At 44.1% G+C, this 25,930-nt stretch overlaps 1 protein-coding gene and 1 long non-coding RNA gene across 11 annotated transcripts in view; one reads left to right on the top strand and one right to left on the bottom strand.

The window, feature by feature from the left end:
• Positions 1 to 25,930, bottom strand: part of galnt11 (UDP-N-acetyl-alpha-D-galactosamine:polypeptide N-acetylgalactosaminyltransferase 11 (GalNAc-T11)) — a 199,747-nt gene that overhangs the window by 10,029 nt on the left and 163,788 nt on the right. For all 10 annotated transcript variants that reach the window (XM_041183552.1, XM_041183560.1, XM_041183559.1 and 7 more), the window contains 2 exons: positions 24,130 to 24,282; positions 22,854 to 23,078 (listed from right to left, as the gene is read on the bottom strand). In XM_041183552.1, the coding sequence (XP_041039486.1) occupies positions 22,854 to 23,078; positions 24,130 to 24,282 (378 nt within the window). The remainder of the gene's footprint in view (positions 1 to 22,853; positions 23,079 to 24,129; positions 24,283 to 25,930) is intronic.
• LOC121275847 lies at positions 10,431 to 25,487 on the top strand. The gene is made up of 3 exons (XR_005942576.1): positions 10,431 to 10,709; positions 22,101 to 22,287; positions 25,369 to 25,487. It is a non-coding gene; the product is annotated as an uncharacterized LOC121275847 (long non-coding RNA).

The following is a 25,930-nucleotide window of genomic DNA, read 5'->3' as shown; positions in this document are numbered from 1 at the left end:
AGGTGTTTCTCACGTGTCGGTGCAGACTCAATGGGCCGAAGGACCTCTTCTGCACTCTGTGAATCTTATCAGCATATCCTTATGTTCCACTCTCCTTCATGTACGTATCTAGGTGCCTCTTAAATGCATTTATGCTCTTCTTCTTCTTCAGCAATCCCTTGGGATTGAGAATGACATGCTTCCATTCCTGCTCAATGGGTTCTGAAATTGCTGATAAGCCCAATGAGTGATCTGCAGACTTTGCCACATGCAGGGCAGGTGGTATTTAAAGGGTTGAGTAGATGGATGTTTGGAGATTTGTACACTTCACCTCTGCACATTCTCAACGAAGTTCCGCGATGTGTTCGGTGCCTTCCCAAATGTCTCTTCTCTATTTTGGTCAGTCACGAGACAGGGTCTCCCATGAGTCAGAGGGAATATCTGACCTCTTCAGGTGCTTTGAGGACATCCCTAAAGTGTTTCCACTGTCCTCCTGGCAGTCTCCTGCCATGACCGAGTTCTGAACAGAGCAGTTGTTTTGGGAATCTGGTGTCAGGCATACAAACAATACGTCCCAACTAGCAGAGCTGGTTTTTAGTGATAAGCGCCTTGATGCTGGGCAAATTAGATTGAGAGAGGTTGCTGCTGTTGGAGCATTTTTCTTACCACCAGATTTGGAACTACATGTCCCGTGGTTTGAGGTCCCTGCTGCAGGTCGTCCAAGTCCCCGAAGCATTTATGAGCAAGGGAATCACTGCTGCCTGGTAAACCATGACCTTAGACTTGAGTTTGAGATCCTGGTCCTCAAATACTCTTTCCCTCAGTCAGCTGAATGTGGAGTTGAGGCCAGATCAGCCATGATTGTATTGAATAGCATAGCAGGCTTGAGGAGCTGAATGGCCTACTCCTGCTTTATATGTTCATAGGCTCCAAGATACGGAAAATGGCTCATATTTTCCAGGGTCTTGCCGTTGACCTTAATTGACAGGGGAAGGTGTTGCACTGTGGGATCTCGGTGGAAGAAGATCTTAGTTTTCCGGGTATTTAGCAAAAGGCTCATTTTTTCATATGCCTTGGAGAAGGAGTCAGCAATGACCTGGAGCTCAGTTTCTGAGTGAGCAAACACATGAGCGTCATCTGCATATTGAAGCTCTATGACTGAGGTTGGGGTGGTTTTGGTTTTGGATTCAAGGTGGCATAGATCGAACAGTTTCCTACCTGTTCTGTAGATTATCAACACCCCTGAGGGTAACGTGCTGGAGGAGAGGTGCAGTATTGCAATGAGGAAAATGGAGAGAGGTGCAATGAGACAGCCTTGTTTAATCCAGTAGACTTGAAAAATCAGATAGGCAAAGGTAGCGTAGAGGAGAAGGTCATAGAATGTTTTTGGGATAGTTTCTTAGAACAGCACTTTCTGGAGCCAGTCAGAGAGCAGGCTATACTTAGCCTGGTTTTGTGCAACGAGATAGGATTAATTGATAACCTCATAGTGAAGGTGCCCCTAGGTAGCAGAGATCATAATAGGATTTAATTTTACATTTGGTTTGACGGACAGAAAAGTAAGTCCAAGACTTATTTAAACTTAAATAAGGGCAAGTATGAGGGCATGAAAGCAGAGCTAGCTAAAGTGAACTGGAAAAATAGGTTAAGGAGTACTTCAGAATACAGAGGTTAGATACATTACAACAAGAAAGAAAAATTCCAAGGGGAGGGCCCACCTTCTGCAGTTAACTAAAAAAGTTAAAGATAGTATCAAACTTAAAGAAAAAGCACATAACTGTGGAAAGATGGCTGTTAAGTCAGAAGATTAGACAGAATATCAAAAACAGCAAAGAATGACTAAAAGATTAACGAGGGAAAAATCAGAGTACGAAAGAAAGCTAGCTAGAAATATAAAAACAGATAGTAAGAGTATCTATAGATATTTTAAAAAAGAAAAGAATTAACACAGTGAGCTTTGGTCCTACAGAAATGTAAAACTGGGGAATTAATAAGGGAAAATAAGGAGTTGGCAGATGAATTAAATGGGTAATTTGCATTGTTCTTCACTATAGAGGATACAAGTAACATCCCAGAAATAGCTGCAAACAAGGAAATGGGAGGGAGGAACTCAAGGAAATTACAATCACCAGGGAAGTGGTACTAAGAAAATTGGAGCAATGGGCTGACAAGTCCTGATGGACTTCATCTTAGGGTCTTAAAAGAAGTAGCTAGTGAGGTACTTGAAGTGTTGGTTTTAATTTTCCAAAATTCCCTAGATTCGTGGAAGGTTTCATTAGATTGGAAAATAGTGGATGTAACTCCTTTATTCAAAAAGGGAGACAGAAAGCAGGAAACTATAGGCCGGTGAGCTTAACATCTAACAGGACACTAGGAAAAATCAAGGTAAGCAGGCAGAGTCAACATGGTTTTGTGAAAGGGAAGTCATGTTTAACCAATTTACTGCAATTCTTTGAAAAAGTAACATGTGCTGTGGATGAAGGGAAACTGGGGGATGTGCTGTGCTTAGGGCAGGATCTTCCGGTTGCCGAGGTGTAAAATGACGTGGGATGACGTCGGGTGGAACCCCCGATGTCACCCTGCCTCATTTCTATTTTCACGTCGCCGGGGGTGCAGGTGAGTCAGCTGCGCACCTGTCAACAGCCTATTGAGGCCATTGAAAAACTAATTAAGGTCATTAATGGACCTGCCCATCCAACCTTAAGGTTGGCGAGCAAGCTGGGAGCCCTGGCGGGCTTCGGAAAAAGCATGAAACCTCATCCACGGGCGGGGTGAGGTTTCATGAGGGTATTTGAATTTTTATCCAATCTTTCAGTAAAAGTTATGGACATGTCCCAACTCATGGGACATGTCAGGGAAATTTCTGTATCATTTGTATTAAAATTTTTAATTCTGAGCCAATCTCCCTGAGGGAGAACTTAGCCTCGGGGAGATCTGTGCACACAAAAGAGCGGACTCCCAGCTGAGAGAATTCACCCGCACCCCCCCGCCCGCACAGGGAGGCACAGTGCTTCTGAGCAGACATCACACTGGGCGGGCATTAATTGGTCCGCCCATGTAAAATGGGGGCGCCGATCGGAAATGCGCCCGCTCATGCCTGCTCCTGCACTTCGCCCCAATTTTTCCCTTAGATTTCCAGAAGGCATTTGATAATATGCCATATCAAAGATTATTGCAAGAAATAAAAGCTCATGGTGTAGGAGGTAACACATTGGCATGGATAGAAGGTTAGCTAGTTAACAGGAAACATAGAGTAGGTTTAATGGGTCATTTGCTGGTTGACAAGATGTAATGAGTGGTGTGCCACAGGGATCAGTGCTGGGGCCTCAACTTTTCACAATTTACATAAATTGGGGAGGCATTGGTGTAGTGGTATTGTCGCCAGACTAGTAATCCAGAGTCCCAGGGTAATGCTCTGGGGACCTGGGTTTGAATCCCGCCACAGCAGATGGTGGAATTTGAATTCAATAAAAATCTGGAATTAAAAGTCTAATGATGACCATTGTCGAATGTTGTAAAAAACCCACCTGGTTCACTAACGTCCTTTAGGGAAGGAAATCTGTTGTTCTTACCTGGTCTGGCCTACATGTGGCTCCAGACCCACAGCAATGTGATTGACTCTTAAATGCCCTCTGAAATGGCCTAGCAAGCCACTCAGTTATAACAAACCACTACAAAGTCATTAAAAAGGAATGAAACCGGATGGACCACCCAGCATCAATCTAGGCACCTGAAACAATAAAGTCAATCGCAGCACTGTCGACTCTGCAAAGTCCTCCTTACTAACATCTGGGGGCTGGTGCCAAATTTGGGAGAGCTGTCACACAGACAAGTCAATAAACAGCCTGACATAGTCATCCTCATTGAACCATATCTTACAGATAATATCCCAGACACCACCATCACCATCTCTGTGTATGTCCTGTCCCATCGGCAGGATAGACCCAGAAGAGGTGGTGACACAGGTGGGTATATAGTCGGGAGGGAGTTACCCTGGGAGTCCTCAACATCAACTCCGGACCCAATGATGTCTCATGGCATCAGGTCAAACATGGGCAAGGAAACCTCCTGCTGATTACCACATTCTGCCCTCCCTCAGCTGATGAATCAGTGCTCCTCCATGTTGAACACCACTTGGAAGAAGCACCGAGGGTGGCAAGGGCGCAGAATGTACTCTAGGTGGAGGACTTCAATGTCCATTACTAAGAGTGGCTCGGCAGCACCACTATTGACCATACTTGCCGAGTCCTAAATGATATAGCTGCTAGACTGGGTCTGCGGCAAGTGGTGAAGAAACCAACAAGAGGGAAAAACATACTTAACCTCATCCTCACCAACCTGCCTGCTGCAGGTGCTTTGGTTCATGACAGTATTGAAAGGAGTGGCACAGTCATTGTGGAGACAAAGTCTTGCCTTCACATTGAGGATACCCTCCATCGTGTTGTGTGGCATTACCACTGTGCTAAATGGGATAGATTTCAAACAGATCTAGCAACTCAAGATTAGGCATCCATGAAGCGCCATGGGCTATCAGCAGCAGCAGAATTGTACTTAAACACAATCTGTAATCTCATGGCCCAGCATATCCCCCACTCTACCATTACCATTAAGCCAGGGGATCAACCCTGGTTCAATGAAGAGTGCAGGAGGGCATGCCAGGAGCAGCACCCGGGCATACCTAAAAATGAGGTGTCAACCTGGTGAAGCTATAACTCAGGACGACTTGCGTGCCAAACAGCATAAGCAGCAAGTGATAGAGCTAAACAATCCCACAACCAACAGATCAGATCTAAGCTCTGCAGTCCTGCCACATCCAGTCGTGAAGGGTGGTACACAATTAAACAACTCACTGGAGGAGGAGGAGGAGGAGGCTCCACAAATATCCCCATCTTCAATGATAGAGGAGCTCAGCACAGCACTGCAAAAGATAAGAGTGAAGCATTTGCAACAATCTTCAGCCAGAAGTGCCAAGTGGATGATCCATCTAGGCCTCCCTGGAGGTCCCCAGCATCACAGATGCCAGTCTTCAGCCAATTCAATTCACTCCACATGATATCAAGAAACGGCTGAAGGCACTGGGTACTGGAAACACTATGGGCCTTGACAATATTCTGGCAATAGTACTGAAGATTTATGCTCCAGAACTTGTTGCGCCCCTAGCCAAGCTGTTCCAGTACAGCCACATGGCATCTACCCGGCTATGTGGAAAATTGCCCTGTACACAAAAAGCAGGGAACTTGCTTAGCAATAACCTGCTCACTGATGCCCAGTTTGGGTTCCGCCAGGGTCACTCAGCTCCTGATCTTATTACAGCCTTGGTTCAAACATTGACAAAAGAGCTGAACTCCTGAGGTGAGGTGAGAGTGACTTCCCTTGACATCAAGGCAGCATTTGACCGAGTATGGCATCAAGGAGCCCCAGCAAAACTGGAGTCAATGGGAATCAGGGAGAAAACTCTCCGCTGGTTGGAGTCATACCTAGCACAAAGAAAGATGGCTGTGGTTGTTGGAAGTCAGTCATCTCAATTCCAGGACATTACTGCAGGAGTTCCTCAGGACAGTGTCCAAGGCTCAACCATCGTCAGCTGTTTCATCAATGACCTTTTTTCCATCGTAAGGTCAGGAGTTGGGAATTTCGCTGATGATTTCACAATGTTTAGCACCATTCGCAACTCCTCAGATACTGAAATAGTCCTTGTCCAAATGCAGCAAGACTTGGACAATATCCAGGCTTGAGATGACAAGTAACAAGTAATATTCGCACCACACAAGTGGCAGAAAATGACCATCTCCAACAAGAGAGAATTTAACCATCGCTCCTAGATGTTCAATAAGACCATAAAACATAAGAGCAGAAATTAGGCCATTCAGTCCATCAAATCTGCTCCGCCATTCAATCATGGCTGATAAGTTTCTCAACCCCATTCTCCCGCCTTCTCCCCGTAATCTTTGCTCTCCTTACCATTCAAGAACCTATCTATCTCGATTTGTCATTACCATTACTGAATCCCCCACTGTCAACATCCTGAGGGTTACCATTGACCAGAAACTGTACTGGCCTAGCCATATAAATACTGTGGCTACAATAACAGTTTAGAAGCTAAGAATCATGTGACGAGTAACTCACCTCCTGACTCCCCAAAGCCTGTCCACCGTCTACAAGGCACAAGTCAGGAGTGTGATGGAATACTCCCCACTTGCCTGGATGAGTGCAGCTCCCACAACACTCAAGAAGCTGGACACCGTCCAGGACAAAGCAGCCCACTGGATTGGCACCACATCCACAAATAGTCACTCACTCCACCACCACTGCGCTGTAGCAACAGTGTGTACCATCTACAAGATGTTCTGCAGGAATTCACCACCTTCCAAACCCACTACCATCTAGAAGGACAAGGGCAGCAGATAGATGGGAACACCACCACCTGGAAGTTCCCCTCCAAGTAACTCACCATCCAGACTTGGAAATATATCGTCTTTTCTTCACTGTCGCTGGGTTAAAATCCTGGAACTCCTTTCCTAACTGCACTGTGGGTGTACCTACACCACATGGACTGCAGCAGTTCAAGAAAACAGCTCACCACCACCTTCTCAAGTGCAACTAGGGATGGGCAATAGATGCTGGCCTAGCCAGCGATGCCCACATCCCATGAATGAATAAAAAAGTAATTAGAAAAGCTAATAGAAAGTTATCATTTATTGCGAGGAGACTTGAATACAAAAGTAGGTAAGTTATGCTTCAGTTATACAGGGCATTGTAACAGGGTGAGACCACATCTGGAGAGCTATATACAGTATTAGTCTCCTTATTTAAGGAAGGATGCAAATAGAAGCAGTTTAGAGAAGGTTTATTAAGCTAATACCTGTAATGGGCAGGTTGTTTTATGAGGAAAAGTTGGAAAAGCTGGGCTTGTATCTGCTGGAATTTAGAAGATTAAGAGGCTACTTGATTGAAACATATAAGATCCTGAGGTGTCTTGACAGGGTGGATGTGGAAAGGATGTTTCTTCTTGTGGGAGAATCTAGAACTAGAGATCATTGTTTAAAAATAAGGGATTGCCCATTTAACACAGATGAGAAGAAATATTTTTCTCTCAGAGGGTTGTAAGTCTTTGGAACTCTCCTCCACAAAAGGTAGTAGAAGCACAATCTTTGAATATTTTTAAGGCAGAGGTAGATAGATTCTTGATAAGCAATGGGGTGATAGGTTATCGGGGGTAGGCGGAATGTGGCGTTGAGGTTACAATCAGATCAGCCATGATCTTATTGAATGGTGGAGCAGGCTCAAGGGGCCTATGGCTTACTCCTGCTGCTAGTTCATATCACTGGTTTCAGTTGGTGAGGATCACGGCATGCTTGTCATTGTGGAGCATGGTAACAAATTTCTGAGAGCAGCCAAATTTGAGGAGGATATTATTTACCACAACTTCTACAAAAGGTGGCAAATTCCACAGGCTATTTTCTGGAAAAATAAGTTTTCCCTGGGTTCCACACTAATCACTACCTTTGACCCAAAATGAGCGTCAGTGAGCAGGTTACTGTTATGAAAGTGCCGCTTGACAGCACTGTTGATGACCCCTCCGACTACTTTACTGATGCTCGAGATTAGATTGACGGGACAGTAACTGGCCGGTTGGATTTGTTCTGATTTTTGTGTGCAGGGCATACCTGGGAAATTTTCCACATTGAAGGGTAGACGCCAGTGTTGTAGCTGTACTGGAACAGCTTGGCTAGGGACATTTCAAGATCTGGAGCATAAGTCTTCAGTATTATTGCTGGAATACTGTCAAGGTCCATAGCTTTTGCAGTATCCAGTGCCTTCAGCCATTTTGTGATATCACATGGAGCGAATCAAACAGACTGAAGACTGGCATCTGTGATGCTGGAGACCTCCAGAGGAGGCTGAGATGGATCATTGCCCCATCGATAATAAGTAAAGTGAAGGAAGGGGTCATTGAAAATGCTATCAAGCGGCACTTGCTTAGCAATAACCTGCTCACTGATGCTCAGTTTGGTTCAGCCATGGCCACTCAGCTCCTGACCTCATTACAGCCTTGGTGCAAACATGGGCAAAAGAGGTGAACTCCCAAGGTGAGATGAGAGTGACTGCCCTTGACATCAAGGCAGCATTTGAGCGAGTGTAATATCAAGGAGCCCTAGCAAAACTGGAGTAAATGGGAATCAGGGAGAAAACTCTGCTGGTTGGAGTTATACCTAGCACAAAGGAAGATTGTTGTGGTAATTGAAGGTCAAACATCTCAGTTCCAGGACATCATTGCAGGAGTTCCTCAGGGTAGTGTCCTAGGCCCAACCACCTTCAGCTGCTTCATCAATGATCTTCCTTCCATCATTAGGTCAGAAGTGGGGATGTTCGCAGGTAACTGCACAATGTTCAGCACCATTCATGACTCCTCAGGTACTGAAGCAGTCCATGTCCAAATACAGCATGACCTGAACAATGTCCAGGATTGGGCTGACAAGTGGCAAATGACATTTTTGCCACACAAGTGCCAGGCAATGACCATCTCCAACAAGAGAGAATTCAACCAATGCCCCTTGACATTCAATGGCATTACTATCGCTGAACCCCTCCACTCTCAACTGAACTGGACTAGCCACATAAATACTGTGGCTACAAATGCAGGTCAGAGGCTAGGAATCGTGCGACGATTAACTCACATCCTGACTCCCCAAAGTCTATACACCATTTATAAGACACAAGTCAGGAGTGTGATGGAATATTCTCCACTCGCCTGGATGAATGCAGCTCCAACCACACTCAAGAAGCATGACACCATCCACAACAAAGCAGCCTGCTTGACTGGCACCCCAACCATAAACATTCACTCCCTCCACTATCGACAAACAGTGGCAGCAGTGTGTACCATCTTCAAGATGCACTGTTGAAACTCACCAACGCTCCTTTGGCAGCACTTTCCAAACCCATGACCGCTACTACCTAGAAGGACAAAGGCAGCAGATACATGGGAACACCACCACCTGGAAGTTCCCCTCCAAACTACACACCATCCTGACTTGGAAATATATCGCCATTCCTTCACTGTCACTGGGTCAAAATCTTGGAACCCCATCCCTAACAGCACTGCAGGTGTACCTACGCCACAAGGACTGCAGCGGCTCAAGAAGGCAGCTCACCACCACCTTCTCAAGGGCAATTAGGGATGGGCAATAAATGCTGACCTAGCCAGCGACGCCCACATTCCATAAATAAATAAAAGAAAATGCCTTCAAAGACCTATGCACATGAACCCCGCATCCCTGTCTCTGCACACTCTTAAGAATTGTGCCATTTAGCCTATATTGCCTCTCCTTATCCCTTCTCCTAAATGTATCACCTTGCCCTTCTCTGTATTAAATTCCATCGGCCACTTGTATGTCTATTCTGCTAGCCAATCTATGCCTTATTGCTGTCAATTAGTATCATCTTCACTGTTTGTCACTCCTCCAAATTTGGTATCATCTGCAAATTTTGAACACTCTTCATCCTCCAACAATACCCACACACAGTATAACCCAGAAATAATTTGGGGTCCTTGCTATTTCTCCCTTCATCTCTCCAAACATGTTCGAACACTTTTTCTTCCTTCAGTTTAAATAACTTTTTCTGATACTTTTACTTTAATTTATCATATCTCCCATCTCACCTCTAACTAGTTCAGAATTTATGCCCTTCTCCTTTGTAAGATATATACCAATTAGGATAAAGCACATTTAACTTTGTAACCTCACAGAGGTCATATTTTATATCTCATCTCCCTTCTGGTAACACATGAAAAGTGAAATGACCCAGGGCATGTTGGCACAGATATCCTTTCACTTTCATGAGATGTTGGTTCAGACTGTCCTGGAAGCGCATCCAGAATGAATTAACCTGAGAAAGTTCATTTTATACCATTATCAGCTGGCTCAGTTGATTTCCAGATATACTGATTGTTTTAAACTAGGGTCAAGCACCTCAACTTTCCTTTCCCTTTAAGTCTAAGGGATAACTACAGTGAAATTCAGAACTTGTTAGAAACCAAACTTTAAGGAAACTTTTACACTTTTGAATGTTCAAGGTGCTTATCCTCAACAACCACTATTATTTTACACTACAGTTTATATTGGCAGCATACAGTGTCACCACCAGTCCCGGGAAGAATGGAAATAGTTGTGTAATTCCCCTGTCGATCATGCCTAAACAGCACACTCCTTTAAGTGACAAGATTGCTGTTATGCATATAATTTGGATTACCTAACAATCGTCCAATCACAGCACCTTCCTGGAGAAATAATCAATTTGTAATATGCAACTATTGCCCACTCTGCATTTTGTTGGAGAAATAATCAATTTGCATTATGTAACTATCCTCCATTCACAGCCTTTTGTTGGGGAAATAGTCAATTTGTATTATGCAACTATCCTCCACTCACTGCATTTTGCTGGAGAAATCACCTTGCTTTTGTTGGGAGAAGCTGCTGCTGTTTCAGTCACAAGTTCTGCTTCCTCTAGACACTGTAAGTTGTTTCCAGTTGTTTGATGGTTAAATATGCTCTGTTTTCTAAGTGAATAGACATTGCCTTGCCGTAAATTGGACTGTTTTCTGTAAGTGCTGCCAGAAGTCCCGCCCCCACCTCCAACTGCATGATCAACATGGTGCAACTCACTGGCTGACAACGTGGTGTCAATAGATAATTCAGATCATTTTCAAACAAGGTTGGCCATAAAGAGTAAGTAAAGAAATTTCGGTTAGATTCCAGTGTGTTGAAAGAGAACTGTTGATATTACTTTTCTTGATGCATCTCATATCTAACACAAGAATGTCACAAATTGTTGCAACTGAAAAAAAATCTTTAAAAAGACAGAAAAATATGTCAGTCATTTTTCTGTCCTGCAGCTAGAAATTTAAAAGTATCAGATTGACCCCCAGGAGTTTTAAGCAGCTGTAATTAATTAGGTTGGAGTATTTAGATTACTTTTCCAGAGAGAGCAGTCAGCCTCAAAGGTTCTAGGTTAGCAGTTAAGCATCATAACAACATTTTGGATGAGTGAGCATTGCCACAGGAGATGTAAGTTCATTAAAATGTCTCAGCTTTTTAAACAAAGGTTTTAATCTATATGATTTAAACGCCTTTATTCAAATAGCAGACAAAGCAACTTCATACAGGTGTTCAATAGAAATATGGCAGGTGCCAAATCTATTTGAGTGCAATATATGTGAATTTTTAAAAAAAAAATTTCTCCTTTCTTTCCATCTTGTCTTGCCTTCTCTTTACTTTTCATAAGACAGCTTTTGATACAGATGCATGGTTATAAACAGGGGGTTTGCATTACCTGAGCAGCTGGCTTACACATGGGAACCAGAACACACCGACAGAATGGTGCAGCCATAATGTTAAAAGATTTACATATGTTTGAGTGCTGGATAGGATTAAGGAGAAGTGAAAGATTACTCAGGGAATATAGCAGGAGCAAATATTTTAATTAAGCTAAAGGTTACTTACTTCTCTGCACAACAGTGTAGCAATTTTATCTCTCAAGGGCTCTAAATTAATTGGAATCTCATTACAGCAAATTAACTGTTCTTCAGTTATATTGATTCATGGAAAGGAAAGCTGGTGGGGGAAAAACTGATTGCCACGGAGTAGTGAATACTATAGAAATAATTTTCATAGTTTTCATTTGTCACGGAGGAAAGTGCAGCCTCTTATACAATGCACAGCACCTTTATCTCCGTGAAATTATTGGCCGTGATTTTGAATAGTTCTACCAATATAGCGGGTTTTAAACCCAGTTTACGCAGTGCATTGATAAAATGTGGAGTGGTTGTGCTTGTGATCCCAGGAGTTCTGGGTGTCAGGCAGACTGCCCAGTGGTGTTGTTTCACAAGGATAGGATGGGAGATTAAATAACCCAGGGTTGTACAACTGGAGAGGGTAGGGTTTTGAGCCAGTGAAGAATGTATGATTGCACAGCTCCCAACATTTTTTTAATTCATTCAGGGATGTGGGCTTCACTGGCTGGGCCAGCATTTATTGCCCATCCCTAGATGCCCTTGAGAAGGTGGTGGTGAGCTGCCTTCTTGAACAGCTGCAGTCCATATAATGTAGGTACACCCACAGTGTTGTTACGAAGAGAGTTCCAGGATTCTGACCGGGTGACGGTAAAGAAACAGTGATATATTTCCAATTCAGGGTGGTGATTGACTTGGAGGGGAACTTCCAGGTGGTGGTGTTCCCATCTATATGCTGCCCTTGTCCTTCTAGATGGTAGTAATCGTGGATTTGGAAGGTGCTGTCTAAGGAGCCTTGGTGAATTCCTGCAGTGCATCTTGTAGATGGTACACACTGCTGCTACAGTGCGTTGGTGGTGGAGAGAGTGAATGTTTGTGGATGTGGTGCCAATCAAGCGGCCTGCCTTGTCCTGGATGGTGTCAAGCTTCTAGAGTGTTGTGGGAGCTGCATTCATCCAGGCAAGTGGGGAGTATTCCATCACAATCCTGACTTGTGCCTTGTAGGTGGTGGACTGGCTTTGGGGAGTCAGGAGGTGAGTTACTCGTCGCACGATTCCTGGCCTCTAACCTGCTCTTGTAGCCACAGTATTTATATGGCTGGTCCAGTTCAGTTGCTGGTCAATGGTAACCCCCTAGGATATTGATAGTGGTGGATTCAGTGATGGTGATGCATTGAACGTCATGGGGCAATGGTTAGATTCTCTCTTGTTGGAAATAGTCATTGCCTGGCACTTGTGTGGTGTGAATGTTATTTGCCAGTTGTCAGCCAAAGCCTGAATACTGTCCAGGTTTTTCTGCATTTGGCCATGGACTACTTCAGTATCTGAGGAGCCTTGAATGGCGCTGAACATTGTGCAATCATCAGCGAACATCCCCACTTCTGAACTTATGATGGAAGGAAGGTCATTGATGAAGCTGCTGAAGATGGTTGAGCTGAGGACACTATCCTGAGGAACTCCTGCTGCAATGTCCTGGAGCTGAGATGACTGACCTCCAACAACCACAACTATCTTCCTATGTGCTAGGTATGACTCCAGCCAGTGGAGAATTTTCCCCGATTCCCCATTGACTACAGTTTTGCTAGGACTCCTTGATGCCATACTCGGTCAAATGCTGCCTTGATGTCAAGGGCAGTCACTCTCAACTCACCTCAGGAGTTCAGCTCTTTTATCCATATTTGAACCAAGGCTGTAATGAGGTCAGGAGCTGAGTGGCCCTCGCGGAACCGAACCTGGGCATCAGGGAGCAGGTTATTGCTAAGCAAGTGCCACTTGAAAGCACTATTGATGACCCCTTGCATTACTTTACTGATGATCGAAAGTAAACTGATGGGGTGGTAATTGGCCGGGTTGGATTTGTCCTTTTTGTGTACAGGACATACTAGGCAACTTTCTGCATAGCTGGGTAAATGCCAGTGTTGTAGCTATACTGGAACAGCTTGGCTAGGGGCGCGGCAAGTCCTGGAGCACAGGTCTTCAGTACTATTGCCAGAATATTGTCAGGCCTTTGCAGTATCCAGTGTCTTCAGCCGTGTCTTGATATCACGTGGAGTGAATGGAATTGGCTGAAGACTGATATCTGTGAATGCTGAGGACCTCCAGAGGAGGTCGAGATGGATCATCCACTCAGCACTTCTGGCTGAAGATTGTAGCAAATGCTTCAGCCTTCTATTTTGCACTGATGTGATGGGCTCCCCCATCATTGAGGATGGGGATATTTGTGGAGCCCCCTCCTCTAGTGAGTTGTTTAATTGTCCACCATCATTCACGACTGGATGTGGCAAGACTGCAGCGCTTCGATCTGATCCGTTGGTTTTGGGATCGCTTAGCCCTGTCTATCACTTGCTGCTTATGCTGTTTGGCACGCAAGTAGTCCTGAGTTATAGCTTCGCCAGGTTGACACCTCATTTTTAGGTATGCCTGGTGCTGATCCTGGCATGCCCTCCTGCACTCTTCAATGAACCAAGGTTGATCCCCTGCCTTGACAATAATGGTAGAGTGGGCGATATGCTGGGTCATGAGGTTACAGATTGTGTTTGAGTACAATTCTGCTGTTGCTGATGACCCACAGCCCTTCATGGATGCCCAGCCTTGTTGGTTCCCTCTCCACCTATTGCAGACCCAGTCTAGCAGCTATGTCCTTTAGGACTCAGCCAGCTTAGTCAATAGTGTGTACTACCGAGCTGCTCTTGGTGATGGACATTGAATTCCCCACCCAGAGGACATTCTGCAACCTTGCCACCCTCAGTATTTCTTTCAAGTGATGTTCAATATGGAGGAGCACTGATTCATCAGCTGAGGGAGGGTGTTACATGGTAATCAGTAGGAAGTTTCCTTGTCCATGTTTGATCTAATGCCATCAGACTTCATGGGGTCCAGAGTCGATGTTGAGGATTCCCAGGGCAACTCCCTCCTGACGCATACCACTATGTTGCCACGTCTGCTGGGTCTGTCCTGTCAGTGAGACAGGACATAACCATGGATGGTGATGCTGGTGTCTGGGACATTGTCTGTAAGGTATGATTCCACGTGGATGATTATGTCAGGCTGTTGCTTGACTAGTCTGTGAGATAGGTCTGCCAATTTTATTAGTAAGGAGAACTTTGCAGGGTGAACATGGCTGAGTTTGCCGTTGTTGTTTCCGGTGCTTAGGTTGATGCCTTTTTTGAGACTTTGTAGTGGTTTGATACAACTGAGTGACTTGCTAGGCAATATCAGTGGGCATTTAAAAGTCAACTACATTGCTGTGGGTCTGGAGTCACATGTAGGCCAGGCCAGGTAAGGGCTGCAGATTTCCTTTCCCTAAAGGACATTAGTGAACCAGATGGGTTTTTACAATAATCAACAATGGTCATCAATAGACTTTTAATTCCAGATTTTTATTGAATTCAAATTCCGCCATCTGCCATGGCGGGATTCGAACCCGCGTCCCCAGAGCACTACTCTGGGTCTCTGGATTACTAGTCCAGCAACAGTAAGCCATCGCCTCCCCTAACATTATCAGGTCTCTGACCAAGTCGTCTTGGCTGTACACTCTTCAGAGTTGAGGGAAATAGTAGGAGGATGAAACATAGCTACCGGAGAAAAACAGGAGATATGTTTGTGGCAATCTTTAGCCTCCCAAAAACAATTATTATTTAGTGCCTTTAATGTAGTAAAACATGCCAATTGTTTCACAGGAGTGTTACCAGACACAACTGGATACCAAGCCACATGAAGAAATCATTTGGACAGCTATGTTTTAAGATCAATTTAAAGGAGAAGAAAGAGGCAAAGAAGAGGAGAGGTTTAGAAATCGAATTCCAGAGCTTAGCCAGTCGAGGCAGCTGAAGACATGGATGCCAGCAATGGAGTGAAGGAAATCAAGATTCGTAAGAGGTCAAGTGGCAGAGTGCAGTTATCTCGGAGTGTTGTATGGCTGGAGATTACAGAGATAGGGAGGGGCAAGGGACTATGGAGGGATTTTAACACAAGGATGTTATCACCAGCAAATGTAAGATAGTGAGTATAGGGGTGATGGGTGAACAGGGTGTATATACCCAGAATAATATAGTTGAGTTCTCTGAAGGGCAGCATAGATGAAGCTGCGGTTCTCTATGAAGGCTGTCACGGAATTGCCACTATTTTTATTCATTCATGCGTTGTGTGAGTCCCTGGCTAGGCCATCATTTGTTGTCCATCCCTATTGCCTTTGAGAATGTGGTGGTGAGCTGCCGCCTTGAACTGCTACAGTCTTTGTGATGTAGGTACACCCACAGTGTTGTTAGGGAGGAAGTTTCAGGATTTTGATGTAGCAGCAATGAAGGAAGGGCGATATAGTTCCAAGTGAGGATAGTGTGTGACTTGAAAGGGAACTTGAAGGTGGTGGTGTTCCCATGCATCTACTGTCCTTGCTCTTTAGGTTGCAGGTTTGGAAGGTCTTGTAGAATAAGCCTGGGTGTGTTTCTGCAGTTCATCTTATAGATGGTATACGCTGCCACCATTGTGCAGTGGTGGAGGGAGTGAATGTTTAGCATGGTGGATGAGGTGCTAATCAAGTGAGCTACTTTGTCCTGGATGGTGTTGAGCTTTTTCAGTGCTATTGGAGCTACACTCATCCAGGCAAGTGGAATGTGTTCCATCACACTCCTGCAACAAGGCCTACAACTAACTGGCATGGCTAGGACAGCATTGGCTGTTTCAGTTAATGTTATTGTAGTGGTGTGTTTTTAGCCTTTGGTTCCTTCCAGACTGCCACAGGTGACACAACAACAAATTGCATTCATATAGAGTCCTTAACAGTGAAACATTCCAAGGTGATTTACAGGAGCGTTTAACACAAAATTTGACACAGAGCCACGTAAGGAGATATTAGGGCAGACAACCATAGAAGCATTACCACACAGAAGGATGCTGATGCCCTTCATTTCTGTGCTGGTCAAAGAGGTCAGTTCTAAGGAGTATTTTAAAGAAGAAAAGAGAGGTAGAGATGTGGGATGGTGGGAGGGAATTCCAGAGCTTAGGGCCTTGGTGGCTGATAGTAAGGCCACCAATGACAAGGAATCAAAATCAGAAATGCTAAAGAGGCCAGAATTCGAGGAGTGCAATTAGAGGTCTGGAAGAGATTACAGAAATAGAAGAGGCAAGGCCATGGAAGATTTGAAAACAAAGATAAGAATTTTAAAATTAAGGCAATGCTTAACTGGGAGCCAATGAAGGTCAGAAAGGACAAGGGCGATGGATGAAGGCTATATTTGTAATTATGTCATTGTGGAGTTCAATTTTACATTAAGGTGGTGACATGTTTGTTGAAGTAAATGTGGGTAAATCATTACATCAAGTAAATCATTTTCCTCATGAAAACAGCAGGAAAGGACTCTGGAAGATTACAAGCTTCCCCTCCAGAATTTCAGGATTGAATTGACTGCACCCACAGGCCACTTTGGCTGAGATGCTCTTTTTATAGTTGCATGGGCTTCTATCCCATTAACATGCAAGTGGTGTATGATCCATAAGCTAGCGGATCAGGTAGGTCTGTGCCCAGCTTCCTGGTAGCTGTGGGAATCTTTCACTAAATAATTTGTCCTACTCAGCTCCTGATCTTATTACAGCCTTGGTCCAAACATGGATAAAAAAGGGCTGAACTCAATAGGCGAGGTGACAGTGACAAAGTGACTTCCCTTTACATCAAGGCAGCATTTGACCGAGTGTGGCATCAAGGAGCCCTAGCAAAACTGAAGTCAATGGGAATCAGGGAAAAACTTTCTACTAGTTGGAGTCATACCAAGCACAAAGGAAGATGGTTGTGGTTGTTGGAGGTCAGTCATCTCAGTCCCAACCATTTCCAGCTACTTCATCAATGACTTTCCCTCCAACATAAGGCAGAAGTGGGGATGTTCACTGATGCTTGCACAATGTTCAGCACCATTCACAGCTCCTCAGATACTGAAGCAGTCCATGTCCAAATGCAGCAAGACCCTGGACAACATTCAAGTTTGGGCTGATGTGTGGTGCAAATCTTACCTCCCATCTAAGTGCCGGGAATAACCATCCCCACAAGAGAGAATCCAACCATTTCCCCTTGACATTCAATGGCATTACCATTGCTAAATCCCCCATTATCAACATCTTGGGCATTAATATTGACCAAAAACTGAACTGAACCAGCATATAAATGCTGCAGGTCAAAGGCTCAGAATCCTAAACGCTCCAGAGTGCACAACCAAGGCGACCTGGTCAGAGACCTGATAACATTACGGGAGGCAATGGCATATTGTCGCTGGACTAGTAATCCAGAGACCCAGGTAATGCTCTAGGGACCCGGGTTCAAATCCCACAACAGCAAATGGTGGAATTTGAATTCAATAAAAAAAAACTGGAATTAAAAGTCTAATGATGACCATGAAACCATAGTCGATTGTTGTTGGTTTGCTAATATCCTTTAGGGAAAGAAATCTGGCCTACAAGGGCATAGAATGTATTCTGGGTGGATTCAATGTCAATCACCAGTAGTGGCTCAGTAGCACCACTATTCACCAAGCTGGCTGAGTCCTAAAGGATATAGCTGCTACACTGGGTCTGCGGCAGGTGGTGAGGGAACCGACAAGAGGGAAAAACATACTTGACCTCATCCTCACCAACCTGCCTGCCACAGATGCATCTGTCCATGACAGTATCGGTAGGAGTGACCGTCGCACAGTACTTGTGGAGACAAAGTCCCATTTTCACAATGAGGATATCCTCCAACGTGCTGTGTGGCACTACCACCTTGCTAAATGGGAAAGATTTCAAACAGATCTAGCAACTCAAGACTGGGCATCCATGAGGTGCTGTGAGCCATCAGCAGCAGCAGAATTGTACTCGAACACAATCTGTAACCCAATGGACCAGCATATCCCCCATTCTACCATTACCATCAAGACAGGGAATCAACCCTGGTTCAATGAAGAGTGCTGGAGGGCGTGCCAGGAGCAGCACCAGGCATGCCCGAAAATGAGGTGACAATCTGGTGAAGCTACAACACAGGACTACTTGCATGCCAAACAGCATATGCAGCAAGTGATAGGCAGAGATAAGCGATCCCACAACCAACGAATTAGATCGCAGCCCTGCCATATCCAGTCACGAATGGTGGTGAACAATTAAACAACTCACTGGAGGAGGAGGCTCCACAAATATCCCCATCCTCAATGATAGGGGAGCCCAGCACATCAGTGCAAAAGATTAAGCTGAAGCATTTGCTACAATCTTCAGCCAGAAGTGCCAAGTGGATGATCCATCTCGGCCTCTTCCGAAGGACCTCAGCATCACAGATGCCAGTCTTCAGCCAATTCCATTCACTCCACGTGATATCAATAAACGGCTGAAGACACAGGATAGTGCAAAAGCTATGGGCCCTGACAATATTCCAGCAATAGTACTGAAGACTTGTGCTCCAGAACTTGCCGCGCCCCTAGCCAAGCTGTTCCAGTACAGCTTCAACACTGGCATCCAACTGCCAAGTGGGAAATTGCCCAGGCATGTCTTGTACACAAAAAGCAGGACAAATCCAACCCGGCCAATTATCGCCCCATCAGTTTACTCTCGGTCATCAGTAAAGTGATGGAAGGGGTCATCAACAGTGCTATCAAGCGGCACTTGCTTAGCAATAACCTACTCACTGATGCCCAGTTTGGGTTCCACCTGGGTCACTCAGCTCCTGACCTCATTACAGCCTTGGTTCAAACATGAACAAAAGAGTTGAACTCCCGAGGTGAGTTGAGAGCGACTGCCCTTGACGTCAAGGCAATATTTGACCAAGTGTGGCATCAAGGAGCCCTAGAAAAATGAGTCAATGGGAATTAGAGGAAAACTCTCCACTGGCTGAAGTCATACCTAGCACAAAGCCTCGAACACAATCTGTAACCGCAGGGCCTGGCATATTCCCCACTCTACTATTACCACCAGGCCAGGGGATCAATCCTGGTTCAATGAAGAGTGCAGGAGGGCATGCCAGGAGCTGTAGCAGACATACCTAAAATTGAAGTGTCAACCTAGTGAAGCTATAACAGAGGACAGTTTGTATGCCAAACATCGTAAGCAGCAAGTGATAGAGAGAGCTAAGCGATCCCACAACCAATGAATCAGTGAATCAACAAGTCAAGGGAATTGGCGGGGGAAGCTCTCCACTGGTGCAGTCATACCTAGCACAAAGGAAGATGGTTGTGGATGTTGGAGGTCAGTCATCTCAGCTACAGGAGATCACTGTACGAGTTCCTCAGGGTAGGTCCCCAGCTCAATCATCTTCAGCTGCTTTATCAATGACATTCCTTCTGTCATAAAGTCAGTAGTGGGGATGTTCGCTGATGATTGCACAATGTTCAGCACCATTCGCACCTCCTCAGATACTGGAGCAGCCCTTGTCCAAATGCAGCAAGACCTGGACAATGTTCAGGTTTGGGCTGACAATTGGCAAGTAACATTCACGCCACACAAGTGCCAGCAATTAGCATCTCCAACAAGAGAGAATCTAACCATCGCCTCTTGACATTCAATGGTATTACCATTACTGACACCCCCGCTATCAATATCCCGGGGGGGGTTACCAATGGCCAGAAATTGAACTGGGCTAGCCATATAAACACTATGGCTATAAGAGCAGGTCAGAGGCTAGGAATCCTGCAGCGAGTAACTCACCTCCTGACTCCCCAAAGCCTGTCCACCATCTACATGTCGCAAGTCAGGAGTGTGATGGAATACTCCCCACTTGCCTGAATGTGTGTAGCTCCCACGGCACTCAAGAAGCTTGACACTATCCAGGACATAGCAGTCCAGTTGATTGGCACCAATCCACAAAAATTCATTCCCTACGCCACCGACGTACAGTAGCAGCAGTGTGTACCATCTACAAGATGCACTGCAGGAATTCACTAAGGCTCCTTAGATAGCAACTTCGAAACCCACAACCACCACGATCTAGAAGGACAAAGGCAGCAGATAGATGGGAACACCATGACCTGGAAGTTCCCCTCCAAGTCACTCACCATCCTGACTTGGAAATATATCACCGTCACTGTCACTGGGTCAAAATCCTGGAACTCCCTTCCTAACATGGACTACAGCAGTTCAAGAAGGCAGCTCACCATCACCTTCTCAAGGGCAACTAGGGATGGGCAATAAATGCTGGCCCAGCCAGCGAAGCCCACATCCTGTGAACGAATAGAAATAAATATGGGATGGGAAACAAATGCTGGCCTGGTTAGCGACACCCATATCCTGTGAAAGAATGAAAAAAATGTACAGCAAGTGTGACACCCTGGCTGCTAGAGAACAAAAAGTATTCCTTGCACAATTCGATCATGACTCCTCCCAGGAACCAGTGCTCAAAAGCTGAATTGAGTATCAATCAGGCTGCGTTTAAGCCCTCATGAAACTGACTGTTGTGAGTCCTCAAACAACGATTCTGATGTCTGGAAAAGTTTGGTTTCTTTCTGCACAACTTTGCTCTGCCATGGAGAGCATACATGGCTAGCACGATGAGAGAAGGACACTGACTGATGAAGCAGGAACAGCATCTGCACATTAGGGCAGAATTTTGACCTTGGCGGACGGGTTCGGTGGGGGTGGATGGTGGCAGTCAGGAAGCTGATCTCCACCCACGATCAAGGCCAGAAGATGATTCATCACTGCCTGTAAGGGGGGGGGGGGGGGGGGGGGGGGGGGGCAGGGCGGGGAGAGCGCGAACTTCGCACATTTGAGAATCTGCCTGAGGCACAGAGCTGCCTCAGGGAGATGAAGAGTTTTAAAAGAAAAAAAAAAAGATCTGAAAAATGTTACATTGATACTCAATTCAGCCTCCTGTGACTCTGTCACATGAGCAGGGACATGTTATAACTAAAATTTAACATTTTATTTTATTTTTATTTGACGTTGGAAACCTCATCCTGCCTGTGGACAAGGTTTCCAAAAAAATGCAAAGGCCGCTTGGCCTTTTCGCCTGCCTGTCAACCATAACGTTGGACAGGCAGCAAAAAATTGAAGTTACTTGATACTTTAATAGGCCTTTTAATTGTCGGCAGGTGCGCTGCCGATTCCCTCGTGTGCCCACTGACCAAACTATCGTGGGACTGCATGTCGACGTTGGGACGCTCGCCCGATGTCAATGCACGTCATTTCACGCTCGAGTGTGCGCCCACCCGCCAAGGTGAAAATTCTGCCCATGAAATAGGAACAGGAGTAATCCATACAAACCCCCAAGCTTGTTCCACCATTCAAGTTCGTGGCTGATGTTCTACCTCAACTCCACTTTCTTGCCTGATCCTGTCTCTCTTGATTTCCTTAAAGTTCCAATATTCGCCTGTGGCCAGAGTATTTCAGCTGCAGTTCACTAAAGAGCTCACCTTAACAATCCCTACACTGCTGCATTAAGAATCATGTCCAACATCTCTCCCAGTTCCTCAAATAAGTAGCATCTGGCCTGAGACCAATACTGATATTCATGTCATCTAACCTTGCAGGGCCACCAGCTGTTGCAGGTACACTCTCTGCACACAAACATTTCAGAATAGATGATCATTTTACTGCTATATACAAATGTCTAATATTAATTACCATCTTGGTGTGAGTGCCTAATGCTTTCTTATCTGCTCTAGTGCTCTTATGAGGTGCTCTCCCAGTGTCTGTAGCACAGGAGATGGAAGACTCATGTGGCCTCATCAAATTTTGAAATGGTGCTGATTCTATATGTCTAGGAGTTCGGTTTTGAGAGGTCCCAACTTCATGCTGCATCAACTCGGCACTTGCGAGGGTAATCTGGCCCTGCTGCCTTTCTGGCATCAGGTAGGCAATGATTGAAGGGGTCACAAGGTCCTTATGTACTGTTGTCCCGAGAGATCGCAACTTACTCTATTCCCATTGCTTAATACCCTGAACATGCAGCATTCCCACCAATTTGCAGGAGAACAGAATGTAGGAAAATTTGATTTAGGATGGTCTGCTAGCCTGAACCTTCCACTTTCACAGATATAAAAAGGAAAGTGGCCTACCACTTACCATGACCATGTTCCTCAGCTCCCAATTGTTTACACTGATCTCTGCTTGGTTTTGCACCGATTTTTACATCACAGGAAATTTCAGTGTAAGTTGCAAATGGCAAGATCAGCCTGGATTTTGGAGTAAATATCAAGTTGCGCAGTTTGAGGAAATTTCACGTCATGAATTGATAATCCAATCATTTGCAGTAGTAGGTTAATATGCAGTATATTATTGCACTGTAAAAACTGCAAAAAATGACTGATATATACATTAAAAACATTGATAACGTTCACAAAAATGACTTTATAAAGCTTTAACTGCAGATTCCTAGAAAATCTCTGATAGTTTGCCATCTTATCACTGAACCTTACCCTTCCACGTTGGCGAACCTTTGGGCGTTTCACAGCTTTGTTAACTAACAATGGCTGCTTCATTCTGGCTTTTTCATTTGGTCCAATAACTTGCATCTCTGGGTACACATTGTCCAGGTACCATTTAAATGATTTACAATTGAGTCTTTTTCTCAACTGAACTCGTTCGCTGATATCACCATAATTCTGGACTCTCAGCTCCGGCCTCAGGGCAAAGTATTGTTCCTGGAATTTAAAAGGCTTCCTACAGTTAATATTGAAGATAATTAGTTTTTTTTTAAGTCTCAGAAATTGAAAAACCCTGACATTCATGTGTGAGGAATACTAAACATTTCTGGAGAAAGTAAAGCCAATTTATTATGGGACCAACTTTAAAGTGTAGCCATTGTGTGTGAAAAAGCTGTAAGCTTCAGATTCCAGAGTAGGAATTAAGGTTCTAATGATTGTTTATAATGAAACATAAATGTACAATATTCTTAGTATTCTATCCGGGTCCTATCCTGTCCTACAATGGTAGCAACAACATGTTTTTGTTGCTTACAACAATAATATAAAACTCACTAAAACCATCAATCAACTCCACAATGCTATTTGGTGCCAAATTAGGAGATTTTGGTTAAAGGTAACCTCCTTTTCCATTAATTTATTGTGCCTATCCTCAACCATCAATTAAGCTGTTAATGGAATTGATGGCAAAGTATGGTCTTGCACCTCTAGGAGTTGGCATCAAACCGAGCGCATAACATTTGCAGTAAATCAGATTTGCAGCTTTAGCCTGAGCTATATTGTCTGTTGGGATGGTGCTTTTTACATCCATTGAAGCCATCAAGAGCATTCAGTGAGAATCCCATAAATGTTTCTATTGCATAACTTGTCAAAAAGGTAATTACTAATTTAGTGGACAACCACCATATTCACTCTGCACACAAGTTTCATAAGTTTCCGTCATAGGAGATGAAAACTGGTTTGTGCCTCACTGTTTTGAATGCAAATAAAGAGAGATAGGAGACTAACTAAATTTAGGATTAATCTAGGAGGGTGCAGCCATGCAGAAGGAGTAAACGAAAATACAAAAGAAAAAACAAACTAAATCGAAGCTTCCTTGAATAAAAAACTACATTACTGGTCACTAAATATTCAGCAACTGTAATTATATTGTAAACACTTATCCTACTTGCAGAAAATCCAAAGCATGACATCCTATCATTAAAAGAAATTCCAATGAATTCCTCTCATTTGTAGGATGGGCTGCAATTTTAGTACGTGGCAAATATACTTTATACTCATCCATCCAGACGTGTGTCAGACGAAGAGAATTGTGTGCCATGGTATCCTGTCCTCCGGGTGAACCATATGGCCGGCGTTTACGGAAAATATGCCCAACGCGGGAACATGGAATTATTTCCAGCCGGCCACCACACATCCAAATCTGAATCAAAAGTGCACAAAAGGAAAATGTTATCTGAATTGTACTCATGGCAAAAAAAAAGGTAATAGTTAAAATCAAGGTTCCTGGACCAAGAAACATTTTTAATTTTACAGATTTTAATTTCATCAAAGATAAAATTTTCTTTTTAAACGTGGGGTTGTCCCTGTTCATTCACTCCCTGGGACTCCATAGGAAACTGTAGTGAAACTGCCTAAATTTATGTAATTCAGTTCTCTAATTGACTAATAAAGAGTGACAAGCTGCAGTGGCCCAATTCAGCTGGCTAATAATGAACTGCAATGTCTCACATCGTGAGTTCCTGATCTCAGGAAACCCATTGAGAACAGCTGCCAAACGGAGGTCAAGTGCTTCCTTACCGAGACAAACAGAAAATTCTGACTGCAGCAACGTCAGACATTCTCAAAAACTTAGATAAAGGCAAAATACTGTGGATGCTGGAAATACGGACTCGAAACGTTAATTCTGTCTTTCTCTCCACAGATGCAGTCAAACCTGCTGAGTTTTTCCAGAATTTTTTGTTTTTGATTCTCAAAAACTTCTTGGTAACCAGTTATAGCGTGACACTGAGACACCTGGAAACAGGTTACAGACTTTTTATTCAAATTGCCTAAAATGGATTCCACATTACGGCAGTGAATCCTTAAGTGTATTCTCCAGTTTAGTTTTGTATCCTGCTTCCCCCCCACCCCATTAAATCCCCCAACAAACTTGACATTAATATGTCCTTCCAGATAGGACACCTGACATCTCCTACGATTCAGTTCATTCCACAATATATCCACACAATAAAAGATGGATATGGCAGTCTTTTAAAGAAAGAAAAAGGTTTGCATTTATATAGCGTCTTTCATGGCTGCAGGACATTCTAAAGTGATTTATAGCAAATGAAGTACTTTTGAAGTGTAGTCACTGATATAAAAACAGGAAACACAGCAGCCAATTTGCACACAGCAAGCTCCCATGATTGTCAAAGTGATAAATAACCAGATAATTTGGTCTTTAGTGATGTTGATTGAGAGATATATTTTGGCCAGGTATGGGAAGAATTCCCCTGCTCTTTTTCAGAACAGTGCGATGGGATCTTTATGTCCGGGTGAGAGGGCAGACAGGGCCTCAGTTTAATGTCACATCTGAATACATCAAGATGGCTGCCAGTGCCCAAAGCTACCAATGAAGAAATCAGCAGGCAAGAGGAGGAAGTCAGAAAAAATAAAAATAGCTGAGGCAATGTACATTGGCGTCATGTTTAAGTGTCCTGACTGGCTACAGCAAACAGCCCACATTTAACTGCAGCTTTAAGATGTCACATATATTCTAAAAGAATTATTTATCCCTAAAAATTTGACTTTGTAAAAATGGTGCTCTGATATATTTTAACGTACAATTACTGCTGATGCAACTATGCTCTTGAAAATCTCTTATTAGCAAAAACCTAGGCCTAGTTTATCCTACTGTCAGCTGAGTAATAAAATGAGAGTGAAGTGCAATCTGAGCAGCACTTATGAATCCAGCGATGAGACACATAATATAATCAAAAACAGTACTAAGAAAGAATTGGATATTACATAAAGCAACTACTACTTGACATTTTTAGCACCTCAATTACTCTGGTACTACAATTTTTAAT

The sequence above is a fragment of the Carcharodon carcharias genome, chromosome 3, assembly GCF_017639515.1.
Source record: "Carcharodon carcharias isolate sCarCar2 chromosome 3, sCarCar2.pri, whole genome shotgun sequence".
NCBI lineage: Eukaryota > Metazoa > Chordata > Chondrichthyes > Lamniformes > Lamnidae > Carcharodon > Carcharodon carcharias.
The sequence above is the reverse complement of the archived record's forward strand: the minus strand, read 5'-3'. Positions and strand labels throughout refer to the sequence as shown.